At 45.2% G+C, this 14,541-nt stretch overlaps 1 protein-coding gene and 1 long non-coding RNA gene across 5 annotated transcripts in view; one reads left to right on the top strand and one right to left on the bottom strand.

The window, feature by feature from the left end:
• The window catches only part of LOC137374385 (BEN domain-containing protein 2-like), a 140,285-nt gene that overhangs the window by 119,367 nt on the left and 6,377 nt on the right, over window positions 1-14,541 (top strand). For 3 of the 4 annotated variants that reach the window (XM_068040398.1, XM_068040400.1, XM_068040403.1), the window contains one exon: window positions 9,981-10,184. In XM_068040398.1, the coding sequence (XP_067896499.1) occupies window positions 9,981-10,184 (204 nt within the window). Of the gene's footprint in view, window positions 1-9,980; window positions 10,185-14,541 lie in introns of those variants that run through there. The other variant, XR_010975814.1, reaches the window with a different exon arrangement.
• LOC137374387 (uncharacterized) overlaps window positions 734-14,541 on the bottom strand; it is a 78,138-nt gene continuing 64,330 nt past the window's right edge. Inside the window, exons 4-5 of the long non-coding RNA XR_010975815.1 lie at window positions 9,968-10,158; window positions 734-2,127 (exon numbers count right to left, since the gene is read on the bottom strand). This is a non-coding gene — a long non-coding RNA (uncharacterized lncRNA). The remainder of the gene's footprint in view (window positions 2,128-9,967; window positions 10,159-14,541) is intronic.

Genomic DNA, 14,541 nt, shown 5'->3' with positions numbered 1-14,541 from the left:
CATTATGTACATGGGAAGATAATGACCAGAGGCCCCTCAGGGAAGGAGGGAATCAAGGAAAGGGTTCTCACTGAGCTGCCCTTGCACATTTTCCAATATTTGCATCAAGAATTGGTATGGCGGAGAGCTCAGAATAGGTCAGCCACTTGAGGAATGTGGTTGTAGAGATGAAAATGGAAAAAAAGTAACAGGAAGAGGATAAGAGAATAACATAAATAAAAGCAAAATACTGCGGATGCTCGAAATCTGAAATAAAAACAAAGTATTGGAAATATTCAGCAGGTCTGGCAGCATCTGTGGAGACAGAAATAGAGTTAACGTTTCTGGTCTGTGAGAGTGACATTCATTTAGATACATCGAAACTAAGTCTCTCCTGATCAATCAAATGTATCTGAGAAAGTACAATTGTTATAAAATGAAATAATAAGCTTACCCTTATGATGAACCCTGCAGCTACTGGGATGGGGAACAACATTTATTTGCCGTTCACATCCTTTTCTATACTAATACTGTTCAAACAGTTTCAAGAACACGGCAAACACGGATGGTTTTTAGTCTTAAGCTTATGAACATGTCCATGCATTCGTAGAATGTTATTATGTCGATACTCCTTTCAGAAAAGTACAAGTGTTAGATTAAGTTAGATGTTAGCTCACTGTGAACTTGCAGTGAATACGGCTGATTATCAGCATGATTTTCAAAATCAGGAGCAACTTGCTCAAAGCATTGTTCTGTCCAAAACCAATCCTTTGTCCAGACATTCTACTGGTGATTATAAGGGCCACTAATTTAATACTGACTGGATAATAGAAATTCCATATTTGCTATATGGGATTCTGGAATTGTTACTGTGTTTTCGGGATCTTATTCCACTGGTTTTGCCATTCAACCTTCAAACTTTGGTGATTCCTTGTGCGATCAGTTAGAAGGTCTTGTGCAACGGTTTTTAATGAGACTGTTATGTTTCTCAGTTTGGTGCTATCTCCCAATAATGGAAAAACAGCTTGCACTTACATAGCGTATTCAACCTAGAAAAATGTCCCAAGGTGTTTCACTGAGGCATTAGGAAAACAGCAAGTCGAAGGAGTGATTAAGAGGGGATGACAAAAGCTGGTGACAGAGGCGGACTTTAAGGAGAGTGAGGGAAGTGAAGAGGCAGAGGGGATTAGGGAGACTATTCCAAGGAATGTGTCCTTGTTATTGTGACACAGCCACCAATGATGGGACAAAGTGGGTGTGGGGTCAGGGAGTAATGTATAAGGAGCTGTAATCAAAGAGTTTAAAATGGGGGTAGGTTGGTTACAGGTGGTGAGGGGTGAGATGCTGGAGGGATTTAATGCAAAGCTGCATTTATAACCATTAAATCCAGCCTCCCTCAGAACAACTAAATTCTCCTTTGACATTCTGATGTCTTAGCCTGACAGCATGAATTTTTCTAAATTTATTATCCATAACTTTGGGTATGATTCTGAAGTTAAAGCCTCTCCTGAAAGGACATTTTTAGGGCGTCTCTCCAGTTTACAGGACAATTCCTTCCCCTGCACAATTTTATGCTGCCATACTATTAATTGATAGCCCTGTTTCTATCAATGTTGATTCTGTTCAGTTTGTGCTGTCCCTGGCACATGATAGCATGAAGTTGTTTTTGCACTATCAGCAAGTTAGTTTTCAGTAGGACTTGTAAATTTGTTGTGTAAAATTTCTACCTCTTCCTTGCTTAAAAGTTGTATAAAGTCTACCAACTCATTTCAGCTAAAGGTCTGAAGAGCACGGACTTCAAAGGCTTGAGTAACTTATCAGAACCTGGATCAGCATAGAAGTAGCCAATATATCCAAGGCCAAAAATCACTAAAAGTTATTTCACCTGTCTTCTCATAAGGGGAAAGTTGCTGGATGTGTATCAGAGGATATGCAGTCATGTGTGACATCTTTATGCTTTCCACATTTCTCCGAGTAGATCTGCATTCATTGCACTGTTTGAAGACTGAGCCAAATAAGCAGTTAACAGCAAGTGCTTTGGAGGAGATCCATAGTATGATCCCGGTTGAGATCACCTTGTCATCCAAGGGGTCAATGGTGAGGTAGGAGCTTAGGCAATTGTTCTGATGCCAACTTCTGTCTGGACATCTGTGGATTGGGACAAGGAGTCTCAGGACTAGTAGTCTTTGATGAGATAAAAGTGTTTCTTGGTGGCTACCTGAGCCTTCAGCTTGACCTTATTTAGATTCATTCCTGTGTCTTGAAGTAGACTTTGTGTTTTGGTGAACAGTTTTAACTGACAAGTTGAGACTTTGCAAATTTGTGGCTCGATTCAGGTGTGATCACCTGATTTAAGCATTTCAGTATTTTTGTGCACAGTATTGAGAATGGTAACAAATTGCTCTGGTTTGATTCTTTTAATCTCTCATATTTTGAGGCCTCTTATGGGTCCATTGACAATGTTGTTTCAATTTCCTATTGATCTTAATTTTTGCGGGTCTATACCCATTTATAACATATAGTTTTGTCTACCATCAAGTCAGATAGAGATCTGACAGGTATTCGACAGGTATTTCACTGTCTGTACAACTCACTTTGTTTCTCCACTGCTTTGCAGATATTTTGGACTGCGTGTAATGTAGCTAAACTCAATCCAGCTGTAGGTTTGGCAAAGCAGGCCTGTTACTTGATGGATCTTATTCAGGAATGTCATGTCAAGTAATAGATTTTCGATGCTTAGTCACATTAGATTCAGTTGTAGTTGACATCTTTATGATCTTCACATTTTTCAAAGTAAATCTGTTAGTATTTTTCGGGATGGGGCTCTGGTACCATTGAAAAAAAAACATAGGTTCTTTGATTTCAGTGAAATTTGTAGCCAGAGCCACAGTTATTGGTGAGGTCAACTTACTTTGGTGGCATCCCAGCCACTACACAGATTGTTTGGATTTCTCTTGACATTTTGAAATACTTGAATTAAACTGCACTGTTCACTAAAGATCTTTCATCTCAAGGAATATGCAATGAGCAATATTTGTAGCCCTTCCCAGCATTTTCCCAGTGGTCCTCTAAAAATTAATTTTCTGACCAATTTTTCTTTTTAACTGCAAAGCTACCGCAGGTGGGAATGTCTAATTACAGAGTAACACATCTAATTGATGGATCTCCTTATAAATGTGGACATGAGAATGGAAAATTGAATAAAATTGAGAGGAAGTGTGTGTAGTTATAAGGTTTTTAATATACTTTTAACAAATTATTCATGCCGAGATGAGCTTCCGATCACATACCTGCTCCATCACCAAGACCTTTTACCCTGATTCTGTCCCTGCCCAGCTCATCTGCTGAAACCCTCATCCAAGCCTTTGTTACTCCCTAGACTTGACTATTCCAACACACCCCTGGCAGGCTTCCCATCTTCTACAATAAAAGCAGAATACTGCAGATGCTGGAAATCTGAAAAAGAAACGGAAAGTGCTGGAAGTTTGCAGCAGGTTATGCAGCAGGTCAGGCAGCATCTGTGGAGAGAGAAGTAGAGTTAATGTTTCAGTTCTGTGATCTTTCATCAGAACTGGCAACAGTTAGAAAAGAAATGGTTTTAAGCAAGTGAAGGGGGTGGGGTTTGGTGGGGAAGAGAACAAAAGTGAAGGTGTGTGACAGGGTAGAGGGCAGGAGAGATTAAATAACAAAGCTGTCATGGGACAAAGGCAAAGAACGTGTTAATGCTTGTGGTGAAAGACAAAGCATTAGTCCAGAGAGAGTGTTAATGGCAGAATAATGAGCAGCTCTGTCCACATGAAAAACAGGCACATGGTTAAAAAATAAAATGATAAAAAAATTGAAATGTATTTTTAAAAATGCCAGTCTTGCTCTGAAATTGTTGAACTCAATGTTGAATCCGCAATCAAAAGCTGCTCCTTGAGCTTGCGTTAATGTTCACTGGAACACTCCAGCAGGCAAAGGGCAGAAATGTGGGCATGGTACTGAATTGAAATGGCAAGCAACCAGAAGCTTGAGGTCATGCTTTCGGGCTGAGAGGAGGTGTTCTGCAAAGCAGTCACCCAATCTGCGTTTGGTCTCCCCCCAATGTAGAGGCGACAGCTTTGTGAGCAGCGAGTACAGTATACTAAATTGAAGTAAATTACTGCTTCACCTGGAAGGAGTGTTTGGGGCCTTGGATGGTGAGAAGAAAGGAGGTAAAAGGGCAGGTATTACACCTCCTGTGATTGCATGGGAAGGTGCCATAGGAAGGGGACGAAGTGTCGGTTGTAATGGAGAAGTGCACCAGGGTGTCGCAGAGGGAATGATCCCTTTGGAATGCTGTCAGGGGAGGAGGAGGGAAGATGTGTTTGGTAGTGGCATCACGCTGCCGGTGGCAGAAATGGCAAAGGATGATCCTTTGGATGTGGAGGCTGGTGGGGTGGAAAGTGAGGACAAGGGGTATCCTGTCGCAGTTCTGGGAGGGAGGGGAAGGGGTGAGGGTCGAGGTGTGGGAAATGGGTTGGACACGGTTGAGGGCCCTGTCAACAACAGTTGGGGGGGGGGGGGAGGAATCCTTGGTTGTGGAGAAAGAAAGACATGTCAGAAGCGCTGTTGTGGAAGGTTGCATCATCGGAACAGATGTGTTGGAGACGGAGAAATTTGGAGAATGGATGGAGTCCTTACAGGAGACGGTGTGATGAAAGGTCACTGACCAGAAATGTTAACTCTGCTTCTCTCTCCACAGATGCTGCCAGACCTGCTGAGTATTTCCAGCACTTTTTGTTTTTATTTCAGATTTCCAGCATCTGCAGTATTTTGAGTTTATTATTATTTGAGGAAGTGTAGTCGAGGTAGCTATGGGAGTCGGTGGGCTTATAATGAATATTAGTAGACAGCCTATCCCCAGAGTTGGAGACAGAGAAGTCGAGGAAGGGAAGGGATGTATCGGCGATAGACCATGTAAAGGTGAGAGAAGGGTGGAAATTGGAAGCAAAATTGATGAAGTTTTCCAGTTCGGGGCGGGAGCAGGAAGCAGCACTGATACAGTCATCAATGTATTGGAAAAAGAGGTGAGGGAGTGGGCCTTTAGGGGCCTTCAGGCTCCCTCCCTCACCTCATTGGGGCTAGGCTGTCTATTAATAGTCACAGCACAAAACTGCTCTTAATTGGCAGTTTCATTCAGCAAGGCTGTAAATTGGCTGATGTTGGAAATGAAAGGTGTAATGCTGATGCAGTAGGGATGTTTCTGATGTTGATGCTGTTGAGAATCTAATTTACTTTTAATCTAACTGCTGTACCTGACCTGAGTGCTCTTGATGCTGACACGCAATGGGTAGGAATTTGGTTGTCAAATGGGGGCAGAAACGGAGGTGGGTGGGCATGTAAGTTCTTGGCTTCGGCCAATATGCTGGTTTTCCGCTGCCGTTCCGACCGTCAGCAATTTTGCTGAGGAGGAGGGAAGGCGGAACCTGGCAACCTGTCCGATTCGGATCAGTGTCCAATTAAACCTGTTAACAAGCTTGTTAACTTGTTACGGGCTAGTCTATAATATTTGTGGGAAGGTAAGGGATCCATGTTGGATCTGAAACAGGCCAAGTAGAGGGAGGTGGTAACACAGTGGGGAGCCAGTCATGGCCGCACCATTCAATGGGATGGACGTATAAAATAGCTGAGAGGAGTGCTCATCCATTAGCCCACAGCTGCTATCGGGTGAGCAGAGTCCGCAGAACAAGTGGTCTTTGCACACTCAGTCATTTGAGGGGATTGTACCCTTCCAGGGATCGTGAGGCCATAAGAGGGGGGTACAGTAAGCATTGTGAGTGCAGCTGATTGCAAGCAAAGCAACAGCTGGACATGGGATTAAGGCACTTGGAGATAGGGACATGTAGGAATGAGGATCAGCCTCCTCAGAAGCAGGTGCAGGGCCCTGGGCATGAGGAGGGCAGAGGAGAGGAGCAAGGGCCAGAAAGGCAACAAAGGCCATAAACACAGCATTGAGTTTACCAGCGAAGATGAAGTTACCAGGACAGGTCAGAGAATCAGTGCCACAGGAGACTGCGCCTATCTAAGCAGATGGTATCTGAGATTTGTGCCCTCATTGAGAAAGACCACAGACCTCGCAGTACTGTTCGCCATGCCCTGCCAGTATCCGTCAAAGTCAATGGGACCTTCAACTTCTTCGCCTGTGGCTCGTTCCAAGGATCAGCTGTGGACCTTGCTGGCGTCTCTCAAACGGCAGCAAACCATTGTATCTCATAGGTCACTGATACCCTCTTTGCAAAAGCTGGGCAGTGCACACAGTTTCAAACAGATGTGGCCTCACAGGTACAAAGGGCAGTGGGATTTGTCTCCATCACTGGATTCCCACAGGTACAGGGCATCATCGACTACACCCATGTGGCCATCAAGTGAGCAACCAGTGAGATTCATCATCAGGAAGGTCTTCCAATCCCTAAACGTTCAGCTGGTCTTCAACTATAACAAGAGTTTTATACATGTGTGCATTCGCTATCCTGGCAGTTGCCAATGATGCCTTCATCCTCCAGTGGTCCAGGGTGCTCCTTTTTTTTATTCGTTCATGGAATATCGGTGTCGCTGGCCAGGCCAGCATTTATTGTCCATCCCTAATTGCCCTTGAGAAGGTGGTGGTGAGCTGCCTTCTTGAACCACTGCAGTCCTTGCTCTTCATGTCACCACTAAAACACCATGGATGGCTTCTAGGTGACAAGGGATATCTCTTGAAGAGATGCCTGCTCTTACCTTAATATGATCCCGAGAAGGAGGAACATCGGCACTGCAACCAAAGTCATCTGCATGCAAGGACTACCATTGAGCAGGCAATCAGGCTTCTGAAGATGTGGTTCCGGTGCCTGGATGAGTCAGGTGATGCCCTGCAAAGGACATGAGCATTGTACTGCTCTATTGCGCTCTGCGCAACATAACCCTCCAGATAGGTGTCGACCTTGCACAGGGTGAAGTGCTGGATGGACACAGTTCATCGGAGGAGGAAGAGGAGGAGAAAGATGCAGAGTGGAATGGTGCCCATGCTATGCAAGGAGATGGTCGGGGCCATCTTGAGAGTCAAAGCACTCTTCAGGATGGTATGAATGCCAGGGTAAATGTAACCCCAGGCATGTTTCACGTGAGCACTAGTACAGCAGGACTGCATGCTCTGGCACTCACTTTTCTCTGCCTGTGAGAACGCACCCATTAAAAACACAACTTTGATTAGTTTCTTTCTTACTGACAATGCATTGTACACATCTGTCCAGCGGTCTTAGTGTCCCCATTCAAAGACCATTGCTTCCCTTTACCACCTAGTCCCTCTTTTGCCATTAAAGAATGGAAGCTCACACATCTTGAATCATGGCTCAACATCTCCAGTGTAATTTAAAAATATCAATTTACCCAATCACAAATGAAAGTCACCCAAGTGAACCACTCAGTGCAATGAATGATGTGGTGGCCTCCGCTCTTGGCCACTTCTATGCCGTGTTCCCTTGTAGCCTCGGTTAAGGTGGAGGCAGCCTGAGCGTCTATGTCTGCTTGTGGCTGAGATGCCCATGGTGGTCATCCTGGTTGTGGAGGTGCCAGTGGTGGCACCTCCAGAGGCTGCTGCACTGGCATCACTGTAGGGGCTGCCAACGTCTCTGGGCCCCGATGCATAGATAGCCCCTCAGTTAGAGGGACAAAGGAGGCCGATGATGTTAGACCCCGTGAGGGGTGGCAACCTCAATCTCATTGGTGATTGCCTCGGCCCTTTGACAGCGCTCTGGATTGCTGGAGGGTACCACCAGCTGGGGTGCGACTGGCATACACTCCATGCATCTTCGCTCCATCAGTGCCATTGGCGGGGTCAATGTTACAGAGCGCTGCATGCATTCTTTATGTGTCAGTGCACTGTTCTTGCATCCACTCCGAGTGCTACCACATAGGCTCTCCATGAGGTTGGCCACTCTCTCAGTGGAGGAGTTCATGCATTCAAAATCTGGATCCATGAGGTGAATGGATTCCTCCATTCTCAGCCCATGACTCTGCACTGCTTCAGGCAATTATGACGTGTGAATACACTTCTCGCTGCTGGTCAAAGTGGAGCTGCCTTGCTTGTGACTCCCAAGGTCCTGTCTCTGCACCCATGGCTGTGTCTGTCCACCATCCTCCAAAATGACTGCCCGCAGCTGTCTCTGCCTCCGTCACCTCCTCCTGCTCACTCGTGACGTGCTCTTCACCCAGTGCCACCCTTTCTAATCCACGTGAGGATCCACCGATGTGAGTGTATCTGCTCTGGTGGAGGGTGCGCTTGAATGATGTGACGGTTCTGGGTCTGTGGCTTCCATGTTGTCTGAGGACCCCAGTGATGTTTCACTGGCATGCTCCCCCTCTACAACTGGTCCTGTGGGAGACAAAAGAAGAAGATCATGAGAACTCGCCTCTGACAGCAGATGCCTCTGCAGAGCTGAGCCGTCCCAGTGCAGCTGAAGATTTGGCATGCTATCATATGGGAAGGAGTGCACTCCATCCCCTGTATCTACAGAATTCAATATCATTAACCCTCTCCTACAGGTATTCCCATCTCTCCATCGCCCAGTTCCTCATGCAGCACCACCTCGTGATGTCCATTGCCACCTTCTCCATTGCAGTCAGGATGGCGAGCCCAAGCACTCCTCCTTCTGTTTGTGCTCTCTCCCTCGTATTTTGCTCACTCTTCTCCTGCAAGGACAAAAGAGTGACAGAAATAAGGAATTGCTAGCCCCCTCATCAATTCCAGTGGCTCATTTAAATGCGATGCTGCATTTATCAGTGTTTCCAGCTCATCAACTGCGCTAGGGCTTTCAGCCTTTCTGACAGGGCAATGATTACCCTGGGCACACATTTCTCCCATGTTCAGTAGCACCATGTGCCCTCAGACTGCTGAGCTAGTCTGTCTGCTGGTGGCTGCAGACCTACAGGCCTGTCATCTGGGTGTCGTGTTGCCTTTTCCTTGCCAGAACAAAGAGGGTCATTAAACTTCCTACAGCACTGCACCTAGTTCCTCCTCACAAAACTATGGCTACTCACAGACTCTGCCACCTCCAGCCAGGCTTGCTTAGTTTGGCTGTGTGGCCTTCTCCTGCTACCCTTTGGAAACACGACTTATCGCCTTTCTCGCACAACCTCCAGCATGACCTGAAGGGTGGCATCCCTAAACCTTGGGGCAGCTCCGCCACGGGTGCCTGGCCTCTGTCTCTCCTCCTCCTCACTTCTGCCTGCCATTGCATTGCCAGAATAATGGCTGCCATCATGCCCTTAAATCGGGCCCGCACTTTCAGCCTCCTGCCTCCTTCCCATGCCCACCGCCACTAATTGGCCACCAAACCTGCCCTGCAGTGAATTAGGGCTGACCTCCGGGAAAATCTCGGCCCGTGATTGCTTACCCCTCGGAGTGGGGTCAGGACCCGGAAGAGCTACGACCCCAAACGAAAAATCCTGCCCAGTGCCTCTAATGGTGAGATGAGGGTAGACTCGTTTGGACCACTGGCAATCAATTAACTGATCAGGGCCCTCTACACCACACACACAGTTTGCCGGGGAGATTACATACTGCATTGTCGATGGTTGCTTAAAAAAACCTCACAACATTGTGAAGTTAAAAAGAAAACCTGACAACTGATTGCACTTGATATGTTGTGGGACAGTTTGGAACATGTTGTAATCATGAAGCTGCCTGAAAAGTGTCATTTATGTGCAAGTGTCAAACTAGCCTGCCAGCCTTGCTTGCTTTTATTTTTAAATTGTAAATGCTTATCAGGAGCTGTCTGAGTTGCTACAAACCTATAAGCTTTTATTTGAAACATCTAGGTCAGTTGACTGGAATATAAAGCAATGTTTGTTAAATTTTATCATGCGGGCAATGGGAAGGCTCGAATAGCCTCTGTAAAATGATGTAGGCTGATTCAGATCTTTTTCGGTTATTGTGTGTGGTGAATTTTACTGAGGAATCTTTCACACTTTAACTCTATCTATCTACCTTTTTGTATCAGAGTGCCTCGGTAAATCTGACCGTAAAGTGGAATTGCCAGCTTCTGTGATCCATCTTGCCAAGCAGAGGGCACGACCTGAATTGGCATCCCGTTTCCTCATCCGACACCTCTTCCCAGACAGCATTCTTCTCAGGAGTAATGTGTATGGAGCAATTCGGAAAGGAAAAGCTCCTCTTGACTGTAATAAGATAAATGCTGTTAGAGGTGAGCTATAATTGACTTATCTTGCTGTCCAGTAGTCAATCTAGCTTTTAAATTGGGAGATTAATTTGGATTTTTGTAAATGAAATGAAGATTTACAATGTTTTTTTTATTATTCATTCATGGGATGTGAGCATCACTGGCAAGGCCAGCATTAGTTGCCCATCCCTAATTGCCTTTGAGAAGGTGGCGGCTGAGCTCACAAAGTGTAACTTGCTCATTGTGGCATGTGGTTGCCAACAAATTGTCTAAAATAAAACCAGAGAATACTGAAATGTTCCCGTCCAGGCCAGATGGGTAAATGCAATGCCAAATCTTGTCCTCAGCTATGCAGCTCCTATGCAGTGGATGTTTAAAGTGACAGATGGGCTGCCAATCAAGCAAACTGTTTTGTCCTGGATAGTGTTGAACTTTTTGAGTGTTGTTGCAGCTACATCCATCACATTCATGACTTGTGCCTTGCAGGTGATAGAGAGGTTTTAGGGAGTCAGGAGGTGAGACACTCATGAGAGAATACCCAGTCTTTGACCTGCTCTAGTAGCCATGGCATTTATGTGGCTGGTCCAGTTTAATTTCTGGTCAATAGTAACACTGTGAATGTTGATGGTGGGAAATTCAGTGATGGTATAGCCATTGAATGTCAAGGGGAGGGAGGTGGTTTGGCCCTGTCTTGTTGAAATTGACATTGCCTGGCACTTGTATGGTGGCAATGTTACTTGCCACTTATTAGCCCAAACCTGGATGTCATAGAGTCACAGAGTCATTACAGTACAGAAAGAAATCAATCGGCCCATTGAGCCCATGCTGGCTTTCTGTAGAGCAATCCAGTCAGTCCCATTCCCTCGCTCTATCCTCACTGTTCTGCAAATTTATTTCCCTCAAGTGCCTATCCAATTTCCTTTTGAAATCATTGATCGTCTCCGCTTTGCCCACGCTCATAGACACCGAGTTCCAGGTCATTACTACTCACTGCATACAAAGGTTCTTCCTCATATACCCTTGTATCTCTTCCCAAAACCTTAAATCTGTGTCCCCTTGTCCTTGTATCATCAGCTAATGGGAACACAATTTCTTTGTTTACCTTATCTAAACCTATCATAATCTTGTTGTCCTGGTCTTACTCACCTGGGCATGGACTGCTTCATAATCAGAGCAATTGTGATGTGCAATCATCACCAAACAGCCCACATCTAACCTTATGATGGAAGGAAGATCATTCATGAAGCAGTTTGGGCCTAGGACCGTGACCTGGGGAACTCCTGCAATGTTATCCTGGGACTGAGGTGATTGGCCTCAAATGACCATGATAATCTTCCTTTTTGCTAGGTATGACTTGGTGAGGATGAGGACAAGTGGGTTATTCTCTCGTGTTTATTCTCTTGGTGCCTGCTGTAAGTCTAGTCTGGCAGCTATACCCTGAACGACTTTGGCCAAGTCAGCCAGTGGTACCACCAAGCCACTGTTGGTGATGGGCATTGAAGTCCCCCACCCAGAGTACATTGTATACTCTTGCTACCCTCAGTACTTCCTCCAAGTGCTATGTGACACAGAGGGGTACTGATGCATCAGCTGAGGGAGGATGGTAGTTGGTAATCGGTAGGAGGTTTCTGTGCCCATGTTTGACCTGAAGCTATGAGATTTCATGGGGTGCAGAGTAAATGACAAAGACTCCCAGGGTCACTCCCTTCCCAAACTGTATAACACTTGTTATGATGCCCGTGGAGATCAACAACCCTAAAGGATCAAATTTACCAACCGACCCCAATAGAAAAACCAAAACCAAACAGACACGATTTCACTTTTATAAGTTTTACTTCAACAATCAAACCAAAATCATGAATTAACAGTCAAATCACAGTTTATCTATATATTTTATAGATTACACATTAATTATCCTGTACAACTAAGATAGCTCTTGAGTATTGCTGAAAATAGAGACACGTTGTTGAAGCTTTTTGTCTTGCACTCATCAGGACAATCTGAAAGAATACCAATGTAAGGGAAAACAACAACTTTATACTATATGAGAAGAGACATGTTAATATATTAATACACAGGGCCCTGTTCTTTGCAGACAGAAATAACATGTACACACATGTTTCAGCTAAACAAAATAAGTGACAGCCATTCGCTGGTTCGTTACTCAGGGCAGTGCCTTGACCAATCAGTCAAGCTGCCTGGTTTAAATTTCTAACAAAGCTTGGCAGTTAACTGTCAGTCACCATAAACTGGTGCATTCTCCAATTGGTAATACCTCTACCAATCAGAGTTCACTTGCCAACCAATAAGCACTCTCTTCTCATACAGTATAAAGTTGTTGTTTTCTCTTACATTGGTATTCTTTCAGATTGTCCTGATGAGTGCAAGGCGAAAAGCTTCGACAACGTGCCTCTATTTTCAACAATATTCAAGTTCTGTACTACCAAATGACTATAAGATAGATCTCACGGATTTACTGGGCAGTCCACTCAGCATATATGGCATCAGTTACAGCCACAAAGTCCTTCAGAACTCTGAACTTTTTCAGGTAGATTCCAGATCCTGTCTTCCAAGATGCAGTCGCTGATTTTCATCCGACAGCAGTTCCCCTGCACTCCTGAACCCACAGGTACAGTCTCCATCACTCCGCAACTTCCTTGGTGCAGGACAGCCTTATGGTGCAGCTCCACCAGTATTACCTTAAGTAACTGAAAACATCTGCAACAACTCATTTGCTGGTGGCCAACTCTTAGATTCGGCTTTCTCTCTCTCTCTCTCTCTCTCTGCAGCTTGTCTGCCAACAGACTGCAGCCTTCTTCAACCCTGTAATCTTCTAATCTGAGTGTAGATAGCTCTAGTCACATGTCTTTGGTCAAATGATTCTGTATCTGGTTCCAACTAGTTCTGACGCCCCAGAACCTTGAAGTTTTAAGCTTCACTTTTAAGTTAGGGACTGTCTTAAAAAAAAAAAGAAGCAAACTTTGAAATGAGAGTCAGTACACCTAACAGAATTCAACAAGTCATCTGTTCAGACACAGTCTGCACACGCTCCTCCACTGGTCTCAGAAACCGCGGACTCCATCACACACTGTGTCTCAACCTCTGGTGGGTCTATCCTACCAGTGAGTCAAAATATATCCAGGAATGGAGATGGAAGAGTCTGGGGTGTTGCCTGGTAGTTATACATACAGAACCATACCAATGTCATGCTGTTACTGGACCAGCCTCTGCTCTCCCAAACTTGGCACCAGTCCCCAGATGTTATTGAGAGAGATGTTGCAGGATCGGCTGGAAAGAGAGTGCCTTTTTTGTGTCCGCATTCGATGCCTAGGTTGCAGCTGAATGGTCAGTCTAGTTTTATTTTTATTCTTTGTCGCAGTTTGATACAATTGAGTGGCTTGCTAGGCCACTTCAGAGGGCAATTAAGAGTCAACCATGCTGGTGTGGATTGCAAGTCGCTTGTAGACCAGGCTAGGTAAAGATGGCAGGTTTCCTTCCGTGAAGGACATTAGTGAACCAGTTAGATTTGCACGACAGTCTGACAACGTTGTTGCCCTCATAAGTTCTGTGAGAAGTGACTTCTAGCTCAACCATCCCAGTTCTGATGAACAGACACACATGAAGTATTAACCTGTTGTTTTCCTCCAGTTGTTGTGCAGTGTCAGAAGTTTTTGTTTTACTTCAAATTTCCAGCATTTGTGCTTTTTCTTCTATCTCAACTCAAAGCCTTCTCCAGATATCCTTCAGGCAATTTGCATGGATTTACTATGATTTCCGCAACCTTCTCCATCAACACTTTAAGGCAGAATTTGACCAGGTGTGCCATTGGCTGAAGTCATACCTGGTACAGAAGAAGATGGTTGTGGTTGTTGGAGGTCAATCATCCCAGTCCCAGGACATTACTGCAGGAGTTCCTCAGCATACTGTCCTAGGCCCAACCATCTTCAGCTGCTTCATCAATGACCTTCCCTCCATCATAAGATCAGAAGTGGGGATACTCACTGATGATTGCAGTGTTCAGTACCATTCACAGCTCACTGGATACTGGAGCAGTGTCCTGACGCAGCAAGACCTGGACAACATTCAGGCTTGGGCTGATAAGTGACAAGCAACGTTCACACCACACAAGTGCCACGCAATGACCATCTTCAACAAGAGAGAATCTAACCTGCTACTATTGACATTCAACGGCATTGCCATCGCCTAATCCCCGAACATCAACCTACCATTGACCAGAAACTGAACTGGACCAGCCATACAAATACTGTGGCTACAAGAGCAGGTCAGAGGCTGAAGGTGGAATTTTCAACTGTTGGAATTGCGAAAACGGCACTAACCTGTAGCGGGTCGGGGACCTGTTGACAGCTTCAGCAAACTTTGC

The sequence above is a fragment of the Heterodontus francisci genome, chromosome 10 (assembly GCF_036365525.1).
Source record: "Heterodontus francisci isolate sHetFra1 chromosome 10, sHetFra1.hap1, whole genome shotgun sequence".
NCBI lineage: Eukaryota > Metazoa > Chordata > Chondrichthyes > Heterodontiformes > Heterodontidae > Heterodontus > Heterodontus francisci.
This window is presented reverse-complemented; position numbering and strand designations above follow the sequence as displayed.